At 33.3% G+C, this 14,598-nt stretch overlaps 1 protein-coding gene across 1 annotated transcript; it reads right to left on the minus strand.

The window, feature by feature from the left end:
* Positions 1–6,496: 6,496 nt before the first annotated feature.
* LOC105443040 lies at positions 6,497–14,593 on the minus strand. Its single transcript, XM_011675836.2, has 11 exons — positions 14,148–14,593; positions 13,349–13,484; positions 12,800–12,953; positions 12,208–12,284; positions 11,518–11,627; positions 10,730–10,826; positions 10,161–10,243; positions 9,607–9,790; positions 7,675–9,192; positions 7,143–7,241; positions 6,497–6,756 (listed from the first exon to the last, which is right to left on the minus strand). Exons 1-11 carry the CDS (start codon positions 14,357–14,359, stop codon positions 6,622–6,624), a joined length of 2,805 nt encoding a protein of 934 aa, XP_011674138.2. The 5' UTR covers positions 14,360–14,593; the 3' UTR covers positions 6,497–6,621.
* Between the last annotated feature and the right edge of the window lie 5 nt (positions 14,594–14,598).

Raw genomic sequence — 14,598 nt, forward strand, 5'->3', positions numbered from 1 at the left:
TGAAATGAATGAATATCAATTTTTATTTTAGTTATCAAAATTTTCTTTTTTTGCCAATGTTCTTAAATCGATTTGATGCATTATTTGTGCAATAATTCTGTGCTGTGGACAGTTTATGATTATAGAAATGTTAAAAATTTTATAAAAAAGAGTAAAACTCACGTATTTGTTTATGTAGGAGTGTTTAGGTATAACCTACAATAAGCAGGCTAGCTATAAATATAAATTGATTTCCTTTTTTTCTTCCTAGGGTGTGTGTTTTCTCATAGCTAGTTTTTCTTGCAATATATACGTCACTGTTATCTTGCTAGCTAGTATCGTTTGCCTGAGCTACAAACCTTTTTGTTTTGTTTATATATTATATGTAAATGTATCCTTTTGTTATTTCTTACTTTTTTTTCTCTGTACATATATGTTGAAATTATCTTTATGTCTTGTTACCATAACAGCATCGTTGTTTAACCACTTTCTGTGCCATGTCATGGGCCTGTGCTGGGTTCCTCTCAGTGCATGTGTCATGCAGCACTTCACAGCTCAGCCATGGTCTGACGACAAATACATTTGAAATTAAAATTGTTACATAATGAAATATGGAGTACAGAAATATGGAGTTCAGAAATATGGAGTTCAGAACCCAAGTTTAATAGAAATCTTCTAATATGAATGATAAATTGTAAAAATTCTAGTAGCACAGAAGGGGTTGGATATTATTGTTGAAAGTTATGCTGGAATGTATAACACCATAGACATTATATTTTTTTTGTTTTTTGTTCTTCTTTATTTAATGATATTTACATAGTAAGTGCTTGTAAAGCTTTGCGTTAGTGGAAGTCGTAATGTGGTGCAATTTCATTTACATCTAAATTTCCATTATATTTAAAATTGTAAAAGATACAGAGTCATCATAGTTTTAGTTATAAACTGACAACTAGCTATTCATCTACCTAAGTTATACGATACATTTTATAAAAATGTATACCGAGGAGTTTTAGTTTTATATATTAGTGAAAGTACATATATTTTCATACTTATCATGTTTGTTTTTGGCAGGATCTTCTATAAATGTGAGATTAATTAAAGCAAATTATTCTTTAGAATATTGTTCAAAGAAGTTTTCTCTGTAGAATAACATTCCAGCTTTGTGTAGAGAATAATGTGATATTTTGTGTAAAATATAGTTATAAACTGGTATTTATGTTGTTGATTTGTTTGCATTTAAACTTATGATCTACCAAGTACTGACATGTTTGTTGTCATGTTTAAATAGATATCTTATTTTTTCTTGTTATTTTTAAATGATGACTTCAACAAACAATTTTTGTTTAAATGACACAAAAGACAGATATTTATTCAAACATGACAACATACATATCAATTTTTAGTAGATCAATGGCTTTATTTTTTTTTAGAGATATTAAGTCTTCAGGAGCAAATTATGGGTAATTGAATTTTTAACAGCAATGATTAAAGAAAAATAATAATGTTAATTAGATTCATTTTAAAACCATACATCTGTCATTAGTACTGTACGGTATAAAGATGTTACTCAAATGAGCTATGTCAATTGTGTAAAATGTGTTATAGAGGTGTACTTAATTACAATTTACTCTCAAGAAAAAAACGCTTTGTTTAATGTTTGTCCAAGTCAATTTTATATTATTGTGTATCTGTAATGAAACCTTATTTATCTTGAAGTGAAGACAAGCACCTCCACAATCTGGATATGAAATGCAGGGATTTGTAAACCTCCAAGTCTCATTAAAGAACTAGAGATTAGATATAAAGTTGCACAAATACAAAAAGTTCAACCAGCTGTCTTGTTCACATTTACATACGGTATCTGCAAGTTAACCTCAACATAGGCCTACATTATGGTATACATATGATATATTGGGCATTTCCATTTCATCATTACATCCAGGAACATTGTTAGTATCTTAAAAAAGTTTCACAGTGACATAAACGCTGATATGCTTACATCCGGCTCTCTATATTCCTCTATATCATATTGAGAAACTATGTTAACCCTCCGATTTATGGAAAACCATCAAAATATGAATTTGGTTGATGTGATCTAAACTATTTTAAGGTTCATATGTTTTATTCAACCATGATAGCTGTAAGCATTGCCTTTAAAGTGGTGATTTTTCCTTCATGATATTGACTTTGTCTTCGGGATATCAACCAGGCAGAGGCTCTTTCTTAGAGTAGTTTCCCTTTTAGAGGCATTTAGTCTATATGCCACTTTGGTCTAGATACAGTAGACTATGATATACTCCATCTTAAGAAATAGAGAGTCTGAATTTAAACAAAATTACTGAGGGCAAATGACTTTTTGAGGGTTGTTTACAAGGGTTTATTACAACAGTATTTTAATGAAAATTCTAGACCGAATGGCATTTATTTAATATAACCTTGGGATCTCATAGAATAGGCAAAGCTATGATGTGATTTGTTCTTTAATTTTCTTTTTGACTTGCAGACCTCTTATTCAAAGTACTAATTTATATTTTGTTGTACCGGTAATGCATGTACATTCTAACACCTGTAGTGTTATGAAGTCTCAATGTGGCACTTACAAGTACACATACTTTACAACAATATTTATGATATGCTTAAACTTTGTAATGGTGAAGACTTACTAAAGTTATATAGTACCACCTGTTTAGAAGGGAAGGAGCTTCAGCTATTATGGTACTTGTACTTAAGAACCTTCATGACTTTGAGTTTCAAGTAAATGTTGGAAATCATTATCATTAATATCATCTTCTTGTGGCGCAGAAAAACGATTATTTGCTATATTTGGCTAATTTTTCTCTGAATACCGGTAGGTTCCTGAAGTTGACTTTAGGTCATTATGAAGAATTGAAGAAAAAAAATGTTTGTTTCTTTCAAACTACACCACTGTTTTCAATAGGGATTTAGTGTGATTAAAGCGAGTTGAATTTGTATCAATCATTTTCTTGAGTTTACCTTGAGTTTATGATTGAGTTTATGATTGATGTCATGCATCGTCTCAGATTTATTCAATATTTTTGTATATATTCACATTTTACCTTTGTTCGAGGACAGTTTAACATTAACAATTATAACTAAAATTAAACCTTGTATTTTGTCTGCATGTAGTTCCAAGTTGTTCATCATAAATGCTCTGCAATGTTATATGTACTCAATACCATTTTGATTAAGTAATACCATAATGTATTTGGTAATAGTGAGTTTGTGTATTTAAGCTGGTTAGACTTTACAATTGTACATCCTGTGAAAGGCTTAACAAATTAATTCCTATTACTAGCAGGAAATGTGTGCAGATTGAATGGTAAAATTGGGTGATTAACTTGATTCTGAAAAATGATCAGTAGTTATAGTACCATGATTTATTTGTCCTCATCAACTTGTACTTAATTCTTTTAATGCACGTCTAACATACATGTCTTGCATCAGAAATTGCCCAAACCTTGGCCTAAAATAGGTGTGTCAAATTATCATGTGGAATGTATATGTGTAGATTGCCTGTCAAATAAAGTCCAGCTTGATAAGCACTGTTGAGTTCTTATTACTGTTTTCATTTTCATGGACTATGTTGGTTGAGGCATGTATTCAGTGAAAATGTGTTTGCTTGGTACTTCTTGTTGGTCCAAGACCCAAATCAATTCACTATGAGATATTAATATTTACAGGATTCAGATAGAACACAAGATATCCTTCCAATAAACATCTGCACAAATCAATCAACTTTGTAATATGATTTTTCAATGGTTGTGCTTTACCCCCAGATTTATCCAAAATTAGATCTAATATTTACCTCTTTGACTTTTGCCAACACTGGATATTTATTGTTAATTTCTTGCCATCTCTCTGTTCATTCCCTTTTCTCCCATTTACAGATTTGTCAATACCATATATTTTGTCCTCCCTTTGTCAGAACCTTTTCCTCTTTCCTTATCTCTCCTATTCAGACATTATTATGTTTCTTCCCACACATTGTCTTACTCTCCCTCTCTCTCTCTCTCTCTCTCTCTCTCTCTCTCTCTCTCTCTCTCTTATTCTTTGTATGTCCAACCTCAAATAGTATTGTGTTCAGGTCTGTAAATTAAGTATTGCACCATAAAATGTTAAAATTAAATAAAAATTAAAGAATAGAATTTTTAAAATAAATTATACTAATTACAAACAAAGCCCACCCCCACCCCCCAAAAAAGCTCATTATGAAAGAGATTTTACAAGAAAATTGAAAAGAACATCAAAGCTTTATTGTAAAAGGCAAGATTGCATGTACAAACAACTCTATATACATGTACAAAGTATACATAGTATACAAAATCTTTAAATAATGGACATGATAACATGCTCGGTAAAAAAAATCTTTGATAATACAAAGTGTAAATTACTGACTACCTCTAACAAGTAACTCCTTTGGGTACATATATCTACTGCATTTAGAATTTCATCAAATTTGCAACATATTTACATCTATCTAAGCTAAAGATATGCTAGAGTAAATTTACATTAACACTGTACGAGTTAACAGTATGCCAAGTAGTAACTCAAAATTTGTATTTAGCCAGTCTTAAAAAGATAATTTTCACAACTAAAAGTGTCCAATTAACTTTAAAACAATTTAGCAGGTATTTGAATGTTGTTTGTTTTTGTTTGTTAATGTAATTCACATGCAGATCCTTGCTATTTGATAATAAAATAAAATCATAAGAGTGCTTTGCATAATGTACTTTGTTTTACATTGGTCAATGCAACAGTAGTAGTATGACAGCGTAATAAACTCACTATTAAAACTCCTTTTTCAGCAAGCTTTCTTACATTAAACATAACAAGTTACAACAAAATATTATGATTCATACCAATTCTCAAACCCATACCATTTTGGGTACTAATCTAGCTTTAGAGCCTACTCCATGTTTTGTTGGAAACAAGTCATTAATGATCTAAAGTTTTGGGGGAAATGTATCATTGCAAACACAGATCTACATGTCTATGTATGACTGAATCAAATAATTTGCAATATTTTAGAAACAGCTGTAATCGCAAATCACAAAACACACAAGAGAATTGTTTTAAATGCAGGAACATGGCTCAATTAATTATATACAATAACATGTTAATATTCCTCTCTGAACGGATAATTGGCATGTACAATAAGAACTGTCTCAATCAATAATATACAATGGTAGAACTGTTTAAATAATTATCAGAAAGAACAATGCATTAATTAATCATTTGCTATTACACAACTATTTCTGTATCAATATATTACAATTATATACCTATCTTAATCAATAATTTATAATCATAGAAATCTATTTAAATTAACATTTCAGCAATTATATAACTACATCTGCAACAATAATATACATTTACAGCACTTTCCCTGAATCAATTATTTACAGTTATATAATTATATCTGGATTAATAACTTAAAATATAATATTTTTGACCCAATAATTTAAATTGATATAACTATATCTCAATTAATTACAATTCTAGAACTATTTCTGAATCAATATATTATAACATACACACTTTAATATATTAAACATTCTATACTACTGATTTGAGGTACAGGTGATTAACATATATTTTACATCATATTTACAAGATTTTCTATATAAGATTTCAATATATTAAATTCAACATTACTTTATATTTCAACTTTACCCATTTTACATTTTAACTTTGATAAAGATTTTTACTAATTACAATTTCATATGAGTTTTTAGAAGCACATGCATACTAAGAAAGAAAGAGAGAGAGAGAGAGAGAGAGAGAGAGAGAGAGAGAGAGAAAGAGAGAGAGAGAGAGAAAGAGAGAGAGAGAGAGAGAGAGAGAGAGAGAGAGAGACATAGAGTGAGAGAGAAAGAGAAACCATTTGGTATGTCTGTAAAATGAACATACAGAATAATTAAGAAAGATCACACACTAATATTGGATTGCATCACACCCTACTTTTCTCTGATTAGACAGCCCTTGAAATGCTTGGTAACTACTTGAATTGTATACATAGCTCCTATAATCTTCATGAACAATTGAAGTCCAGAAAATTAATGAACATTCTAGACATTTTAGATTGTACACACAGCAATAAGTGATAGCATTGGCCCAATCTCACCATAGCAAATACATCAAAAAGCCTTTTAAACAAGTTTAAGAGGTCTTTTTACAAATCTCTGTACATTTTCTATATCTTCTTCAGTCTTCATCAATGAAAAACTAAGCTGCTAATCATGTTTTGTATTATAACATGAATAAGATGAAATACCAATAGGATAATGCAATACAAACACCAACTCTATTTTCTTTACAAACACTAACTCTATTTTCTGAAGTTTAACTCTGATTCAACTATGGCTTCAATTGAAGAATGTCAAACTTTGACAGACTGTAGAAAATCACAACAGCCTTGTCCAGGCAAGAAATATGTCAGGCAAACTCTTCTTCAATATCCAATAGGTAGTGTAAACACTTTATGTCATAATTTCAGCAAAACATTTCTTCTAGTTATAGGATATGTGCTCACCTAGTACAGTGTAGATTATTCAACTGCAGAAAACCTGTGTGACATGTATCACCCTGTACGTTTTGGGAGCTAGAATGCATCTCGCTCACTCACATCTCTTTGGCAGTGCAGTTGATGAATGTCATGACTTTTGATATCAGGTCAAGTTTCTTATCTTTTGATGACACATGGACACCCTTCTCCTTCAACCAGGCTACAAGTGTGATGCTGTTCACCTTGGAGAGCTGTCGTATTGAAATAGAATGAACGAACGAACGAACTTTGAGGATTATTAGGTTGGAACATATCCCTGTCCTTAGTATGTCAAAATAGACGACATTCACATATTTCTGTAAACAAAGCTTTATTTTAATGTTTTCTTTCCTTTCTTTCCTATTATTTTACTACAGCTAATACATAATCAAATGTTTTATTCACTTTTGTCGTACTTGTCATTTCTTTTTTTTTCTTTTGGCAAATAAATGCAAGCAACAAAAACAACCCTCAAAAAGTAATTTGCCCAGTAGGCACTCCATAATATATAATTTGCATATGTTATTTAACTAGCTGCACTCAATGAATCAAAGGTTTACTGCCATCACATTATGATCTCTAGTTTCCATGACCTTACCTGATCATTTTGGGCCATCAGTTGAACATCAATGTTATCTTGAACCTTGGGTTTGGAGCGAGGCTTTGATTTCTTGGCTTCTCCAGCGTCGTCACCATCCTACCATTTCAAAAATGTAAACAAAGAAAAAGAGACATGTTCAGAATATTTAGAGTTCATCTTCCCATTCCAGGAGCATATAGGACTAATTTCCCCAATGCTATGTTATATCAACAATATTAATTTGACAAAGACACAAACAGAACTGGTTTTTGTGCACATTCAAAACTTGATCAACTTCATTTTCAGAATCTCCATCCCCCCCCCCCCCACCCGCCCTTCATTGTGGCCTCAGAGCTACATTCACATTACCTTCTGTAATAGATTATGGGAATGACTTCAGACATTAAATGTTGTCAAAATTGGATGTATTATATATTGTTATCACCCTTTTTTATTATCATACATGCGATCATACATATATCATACATGGAGAGGGCCAGTTTGATGGGTTATTCTTTTGGAAGCAGAAAAGTAAGAGATGCTTTACTACCTTAGCTTTTCTCTTTTTGTCATGGTTGATTGAGCTGGTGGTAACAGGCGCCAGGAGAGGATGACTGGGTTTGGACACTGTTTTGAATGAAGACACCTTACTGGGTCCAAAATGAAGTGCCTGTCTTGCGGCCGGTTGATGATGGGTGGCACTGGAAGATGGAGAAGGGGAACACTGCTGCTGCAGAAGCATTGCAGAGTGTGGTAGATGATGGTGAGGATGTTGTTTCAGTGTTGGCTGGGTTGGTGGGATGATATCCTCACAAGCTATCAGATCAATGGTTGATGGGTGGGTTGCGGGCTTGTGGGTGGGTGTGGTAGTAGCTCTGGACATGACTGTTGATGGCATGACTGATCTTGGTTTGTGGGGGGTGAATGAAGGTTTGATCTTTGGTACCTGGGGTGTTTGGTTTCCACTGGCAGCCGATGGGATTGAACGAGATGGTTTGGGGTTAAAGATAGGCACAAAGGGTCTTGGTTGTGGAGGAGGAGGCTGCTGAGACTCTCTACATACTTCCTTTCTTAGGAAGCCTCCACCATTCCCTGGTTGGAGCATTCCATTGCTTTCTGGGAGATTCTGCATCTGCTGTAGTGGAGGTGGTGTTAAACTACTGGCATCTCCTGCAGAACCAACATACCTGCCTCCTTCCTTCCGATAAGCTGGCATACACGCATGCTGAGGGGAATTATTGTTGATATCCTGCTCTGAATAGTGCTGAAGCTGATCAGCAGCCAAAGAGAATATAGTGTGGTTTAGATTTCTGGCTGACTTTGGAGCAGACTGTGGTAACTCCTTCCTCCCAGTAGCAACTGTTCCTGTAATTGGTGTCAAATGATGACCCACGGCATATACTCCGGTGTTAGCTGGTGATGGGTAAGGATGTGCTCCGGTGTTAGCTGGTGATGCGTAAGGATGTGCTCCGGTGTTAGCTGGTGTTGCGTAAGGATGTGCTCCGGTGTTAGCTGGTGATGCGTAAGGATGTGCTCCGGTGTTTGCTGGTGATTGGTAAGGATGTGCTCCAGTGTTTGCTGGTGATACATAAGGATGTGGAGGAGTACAGAACAAACCTTTCTGACCAGGAGAACCCATTGGCATGGACAGATTGCTTTTAGCAGCATACGGTGACTGCCTAGGACTTTGAAGATCATGATGACGTCGTGAAGGAGTCACCTTGGTGTTGCTCCCATACGGCAATGGACAATGCAGACTAGACCCTTGCTGAGGGTTTTGCTGACCATTCTTAGACAAGGAGCCATCATGCGGGTACCCAAACTGACTGGGTGGGAGGGCTGGAGTGACAGGAGACACATTCTGAGGGGTCTTGATGATATAACCTGTGGCAGACTTGATGTATGCTGGATGTCCAGTCAGTGGTCTGTAAGGAGATATCTGTGGCTGGGTGCTGTGCTGTTGGCTGCGGCTCTCACTGACCGGTACTAGAGCTCGAGCAGGGATTCTCTGTGGCACAGTAGATTTCCTATTGATCAGAGTCATACTTGAATGGCCCTCAGATTCAATCTGTTAAAGAAGAGAAATTAACACCGATTGGTTCCATTACAGCCTTAGCCATCTCATGTGCTTTAAAAAGGTAATCTATATATAGGACAAAAATCTCAAAGAATTAAATAGAACTTAAATGATCAAGGCTACAAATAAATGACAATGACATAGGAAAAGCATTCAGGTGAAGAAAAAAATAGCTGCATAATAAGCATAGACAGACAAGGAAACAAATCTAAAAGCCCTTCACCGCATTCATATAACACAACCATGTGTGTGCATATGATTTGTGATTTTCAGATAATGTGATTTCCAGCATTTTCTGTTAGTTTTGTTTCAAAAATTGCCGATCCAAACACCCCATCTACATTATGATAATCAATACACAATTCCACCAGAACGGAAGTAATCTAGTAGATCTTAGCTACTTACATATCCATTGGCTGAGTTCATGGTGACTACTGTGTACTGTGGCTTCCTTGTGACTTCTAGAGGGGTGTGGCACATGTGTGGCATCTTCTTCTTAATATCTGTCAGGAATGCCTGCAGGACTGGGGTGGAATCCACTCTAGGTACCGGTCTTAGTTCAATCTTCCTGATGCAGAATTCTGGGTAACTGAAAATGATTCTTGGTGAAGGACTAAAACATTAATACTCTAAAATCTTGCTCTTAAATAAAAAGATTTTCTCAACATGATAATGATCTCTTATGTAACTTTAAACAAAATGGAGGTTAATGTGGAATTAATGTAGTATGTATATATACAGTACCCTATAAAATGGAAACTGATCACAATTTTTCTTTTTTGAAGTCTGATACTGACACCTTCGAATTGCATAGGACCATATTACAGCAAATATGTTCATGCAAACAGACGTATGTGTTGCCCAAAGCACAAAAACATCCATAGAAATTCCCCTGTCTACTTTTCAAACTTTAATTGCTTGAATGGACTTTTTTTATTTCTATTAATCATGAAGGATACGTGAACATGGTGTGTGGTATCGCAGGGAAGAAGATGTTGATGTACACTATCCCTTCTCCACTCTCTGGTAATCTGTAGCCATACTGTCAAGTATATAATAATAATACAAATAACAAAGTTAAGCTTTTGCAGAGTGATTGTCTTATTTTATTTATGCATTTTTCAACATTATAAAACGTAATATGTAAGTTACATATACAACAAAAGAGAAATATATATATATAATCATATCATAATATAAATCAATTAAAACTTATACCTTTAAAAATAAAACATAGTTGACAATGCATTTCAAAATTGAGCAATGCGAGCTTGAATTCGATGCCGGCCTCTGATAATTAGTATGAACAATGTATTTCATTTTAATGTAAGATTTGGTGAGAATGAAAAGAAAATGAACTATTTGAATAGAATGTAAAAACCTTTAAAATTATCTTTATTTTCTTTATGGAAGCTTCCATACCACAATGCATACCTTAAAGACAATGGAGATAAACAGTGTAGAACATAAAAAATCTCTTAATCCTATAACAATTATTATATTGCCAAATTGAATGGGTTTCACTTACATTATTTTTCCAGTACTTCTTCAGATCACCATAGGTTTTGTAAGGACTGGAAGATGGGATATGATGCGTCAGACTCACAACTTTTCCTTTCTTCATACTGTAAAATGAAGTAAAAATCAATCAGTAGAGTCTACAACAGTTCTTGATAATAATAAGTAGAGTAGACTGAGTTTGCCACACACACCTTACAACTATACATGTTATTATTAATTTTTAAAAAGATATATCAGATTTATATGAATTAAAGAGATTTTTTTTAATGGTAGAATTATTGTAATTACAAGTAGTTTTTAATTCTTAGTAAGTTAAGAATCTGAATAATAAATGATTCAACTCAAAGGGGAGAGTCTCATTTTCAATTTCCAAGTCATTTCCAATGGCTCTGAGAACAAATCTTGGTTTTATTTCACAATCTATGAGGCTTGGGCATATATCTGGCTGTCTACATTAGATGTGAATATACTGAATTTAAAAAATATCTCTCCCAACAAAATATAGGTTAAGTCCTATCAAGTAAATGTTTAATATGATGCACTTTTTACAAATGTGGAACCTATGCTTACATTTGGGTGGCCCAACATAGTAAAAACTTATTTTGTGAAAGGTGATTTTAATTTTTTTCAAAAGTGTGCTGGAGAAGGATCAGAGCAATTCTATTTAAAATACTTAGATATTAAAAAAGAAAGTTGATAGAAAACTTGCATTTGTAAATTTCAAATCCATAATTATAAACACATTTTTAATAGTATGTGTGCTAAATATTGATTATTACAAAACAAAATACTTACCTTGGTAGCACATAGCACCACTTGTCATCTACAGAGTATTCTGAGATGATGTAGTTGATATCCACCAGAAAGTGATTAATGATAGGAGGTAAAACACCAAAATCCTGCAACTGTTCAGAGGAATATATGGGGAGGGGGGGGGGGGGATAAGAAAAAGGATTTATAGCAATTTACTTTTTATTTGTCATTCTTTATACTATCATTCTTAGTTTATTAGGTGCATTGGTCTAAAGATTCTAAACATCATTCTAGGATAGCCTCCAAAGTCCTATGATGCAAGGATGAATGCCGACCTACATGTAGATATGTAGATATCGAACATCTCTCATAAATAAAATATATGTGCAGGGTTGATATGCCACCAGAATAACCCCCTCTCCTCTCCGCCTGAAAAAAAAAGAGAAACTAAGATGTCATTTTTTTTTAGCTGTATAAAAGACATCTTTGTATTGTTCTACTTTTTGACCATTTATATTCTTAGAAAAAAACAGAACCATTCATAAAGTATAATTTTTGTAATGTTCTACTAAATAAACTGATCAAAATTTTGTTTTGATACAAAATAATTTTTGTTTAATGTTAATTCTGGAAGGTAACCCAAAAAATAGTTTCATATCTTCATAAGATGTACCTACACTTAGATGAAAATAAATTGTATTTTGAAAGATTTACATGTATATCAAGACTTACTGTGCAATGTGGCATCTTGACAGTTAAAGGCTTGACAGCAAGGCATATTTCACCATCTGTCACATTTGTTTCAAGGTCTGTTAAGAAAACAGAAATGCAAAACTTTATGTATCTGGATGAAAGTACATTCTGAAATATATGCCTTTAGCAAGATTCATATGAATTAGACGATTAGTATCTAATTTTGCCATCGGTCTGCCTCAGTATGATTTCCTGGCATTTATGGAACTTCACAATAATTGATTTTTTTTTTTTTTTAATCTACACCACACACATCTGTAGTCAATGAAAAAAAGAAAAGAAAAACCCTATCCATTTTTAAAAGAATCACTTCCATGACAGCTTTGTGTCATCTAAATAAATTGTGGATATGTCATAGAATTAATTCCTTAAGAATCAAACAATTCTATCCAATATTGACTATTTATCAGGCATAATTATCAAACATGAGGGCCTTGAAAGTTTAGCACATTCACATGATGAATCTCCAGTCGAAGAACAAAACAGTATTCTGCTCATATTGATGTACCTCAAAAGTTTTGTCTCTTCACCATCATGTTTTATCCTAGATTGAGAAATCATTATTACTTACTGATAGCACCAAGGATTCCAGTACTTGTGATGAAGTCCCTGCCCTGGATGTAATATTCTCCAACTTTGTTCCACAAAGGAGCTAGCTTTGCCTTCAACGTGTATGTAAAGCAGGCTTGAAACACTGCTGGAATTACCCGAATGGGTTTCCCAACCTGGAGTAAATTGAATAAGTCAATAATTCAGCAATGATCATTCCAAAGTCTAGTATAAACATGATTAGCACTTTAAGAATAAGTCCTTTACAATAATGTTTCATTGCGTATTGCAAATGCCTAGTAAGAGTAAAATCATTGGGAAGCCATTAGAGAAAACTCTGAAAGAAATGTGGAAAACAGTTTTTTATAACAATTTTTTGGATTTCACCTCTTTGTATTAACTTTAAAGATTTGTTCTAATCAGAAGAGGCTTGTTAGAATGTAGGATATACTTTTTTTTTCTTCTTTCAGTATAGTTCTGTATAATTACATAAATGTTCATTTGCATTTGTTTCTTCCATGTTTCAAAGTTTATAATAATATTTACATCAGTTTTTAAAGTTTTTAATTACCTGTAAGCTCATCTTCTGACATCTCTCTTGAAGCTTGCCCGACTGCCAAAACTGAGAAGTGATGATCACATAAATATTGCCTTCTTCTTGGAGAGATGGTGAGGCCAAGACATTGGATTCAGTGAATATCAGTTCTCTGTAAAAATGATTATCAAGTTGTTAGTATAATTTAAGCAGAAGAATTGATTTATTAAGGTAATATGTATCTCTCTTACCAAACAACTCTTCCATTCTCACCTCAATTAGGATTAATCAGTGGTCTCTAGACTAGTACTAGTAGACCTACTACTAGGTATAGCTACCCTTTATCTAAACCATTTGCTATTTGCGAAATATGCGTCAAAGCTATCTTATTCATAAATTATAAAACACTTTTTTCTCTATAAAAACAAAATTCCTGGTTAAGATTAGAATATGGCTACCCAAACTTTTATTTATTTATAATCAATCAAAGTCATGTTTCTATATTTCTTTACAAAAATTGTCTAGATTTAGACCTAGTCTAGGCCTAATGAACAAAGTTTTGCTTTTATTGTTTGATCATGATGTGATAGAATAACAGATTTGACAAAGATTTATAATATTAATGATACATCGCATAGCATTATGATATTGATATCTTGACTTAAATCTCATTAAATGAAACTTCCTTGTATCAATATAAGCACATGTTAAAAACTTCTGGAACAGCTTTGCTTGACCAGGTAAACAGTAAAAATGGTCATCAACTAAATACAGGAAAATTTGGTAAATTAAACTTTCTTCAACAAAATTTAGTGAAAACAGAATTTGCATTAACCTGCACTTCAGAACATTAGACTGGCCACATTTCTTTGTATCCTGTGAACTAGATCTAGATGGATTATGGATGCCTGATGAAGAGCCTGGTCCAAAGTTATATGCAGATGGTGCATTATTTTCGAGCCGACAAACAACTGAGCAAAGAAGACTGAAGTCTGGAACTTTTGCAAAGAAGATCGAGGAACCTCCAGCTGTGTTGTGCACCGGCATTTTTCAATTTCGATCTCTCAATGCTTTTTGTGTTTCTATACCAGTCAACTATACAGTTTGTATGCAGCTTGCCTCATCACTCTAACATTAGTCTCTTTAACCTTATTTCACAAAATCAACATGTTCTGTCCGTTCTGCTTGCTCTTCTATCATCTATCTTGTAATTTGTATAACAGTAACAGAGTCTAGTCTTCTGCATTGACTTTTTCGTACCGCGCCACATTTGAATTGATGGAGTC

The sequence above is a fragment of the Strongylocentrotus purpuratus genome, unplaced genomic scaffold (genome assembly GCF_000002235.5).
Source record: "Strongylocentrotus purpuratus isolate Spur 01 unplaced genomic scaffold, Spur_5.0 spur5_scaffold_8, whole genome shotgun sequence".
In the NCBI taxonomy this organism is placed as follows: Eukaryota; Metazoa; Echinodermata; class Echinoidea; order Camarodonta; family Strongylocentrotidae; genus Strongylocentrotus; species Strongylocentrotus purpuratus.

Coding starts and splice junctions, on each gene's coding strand:
- LOC105443040 (XM_011675836.2), bottom strand. CDS start 14,359: ATGCCGGTGCACAACACAGCTGGAGGTTCCTCGATCTTCTTTGCAAAA. Junction 12,954..13,348: donor GTCAGAAGATGAGCTTACAG/GTAATTAAAAAC, acceptor AATTTACTCCAG/GTTGGGAAACCCATTCGGGT. Junction 12,285..12,799: donor TGGAATCCTTGGTGCTATCA/GTAAGTAATAAT, acceptor TTTTCTTAACAG/ACCTTGAAACAAATGTGACA.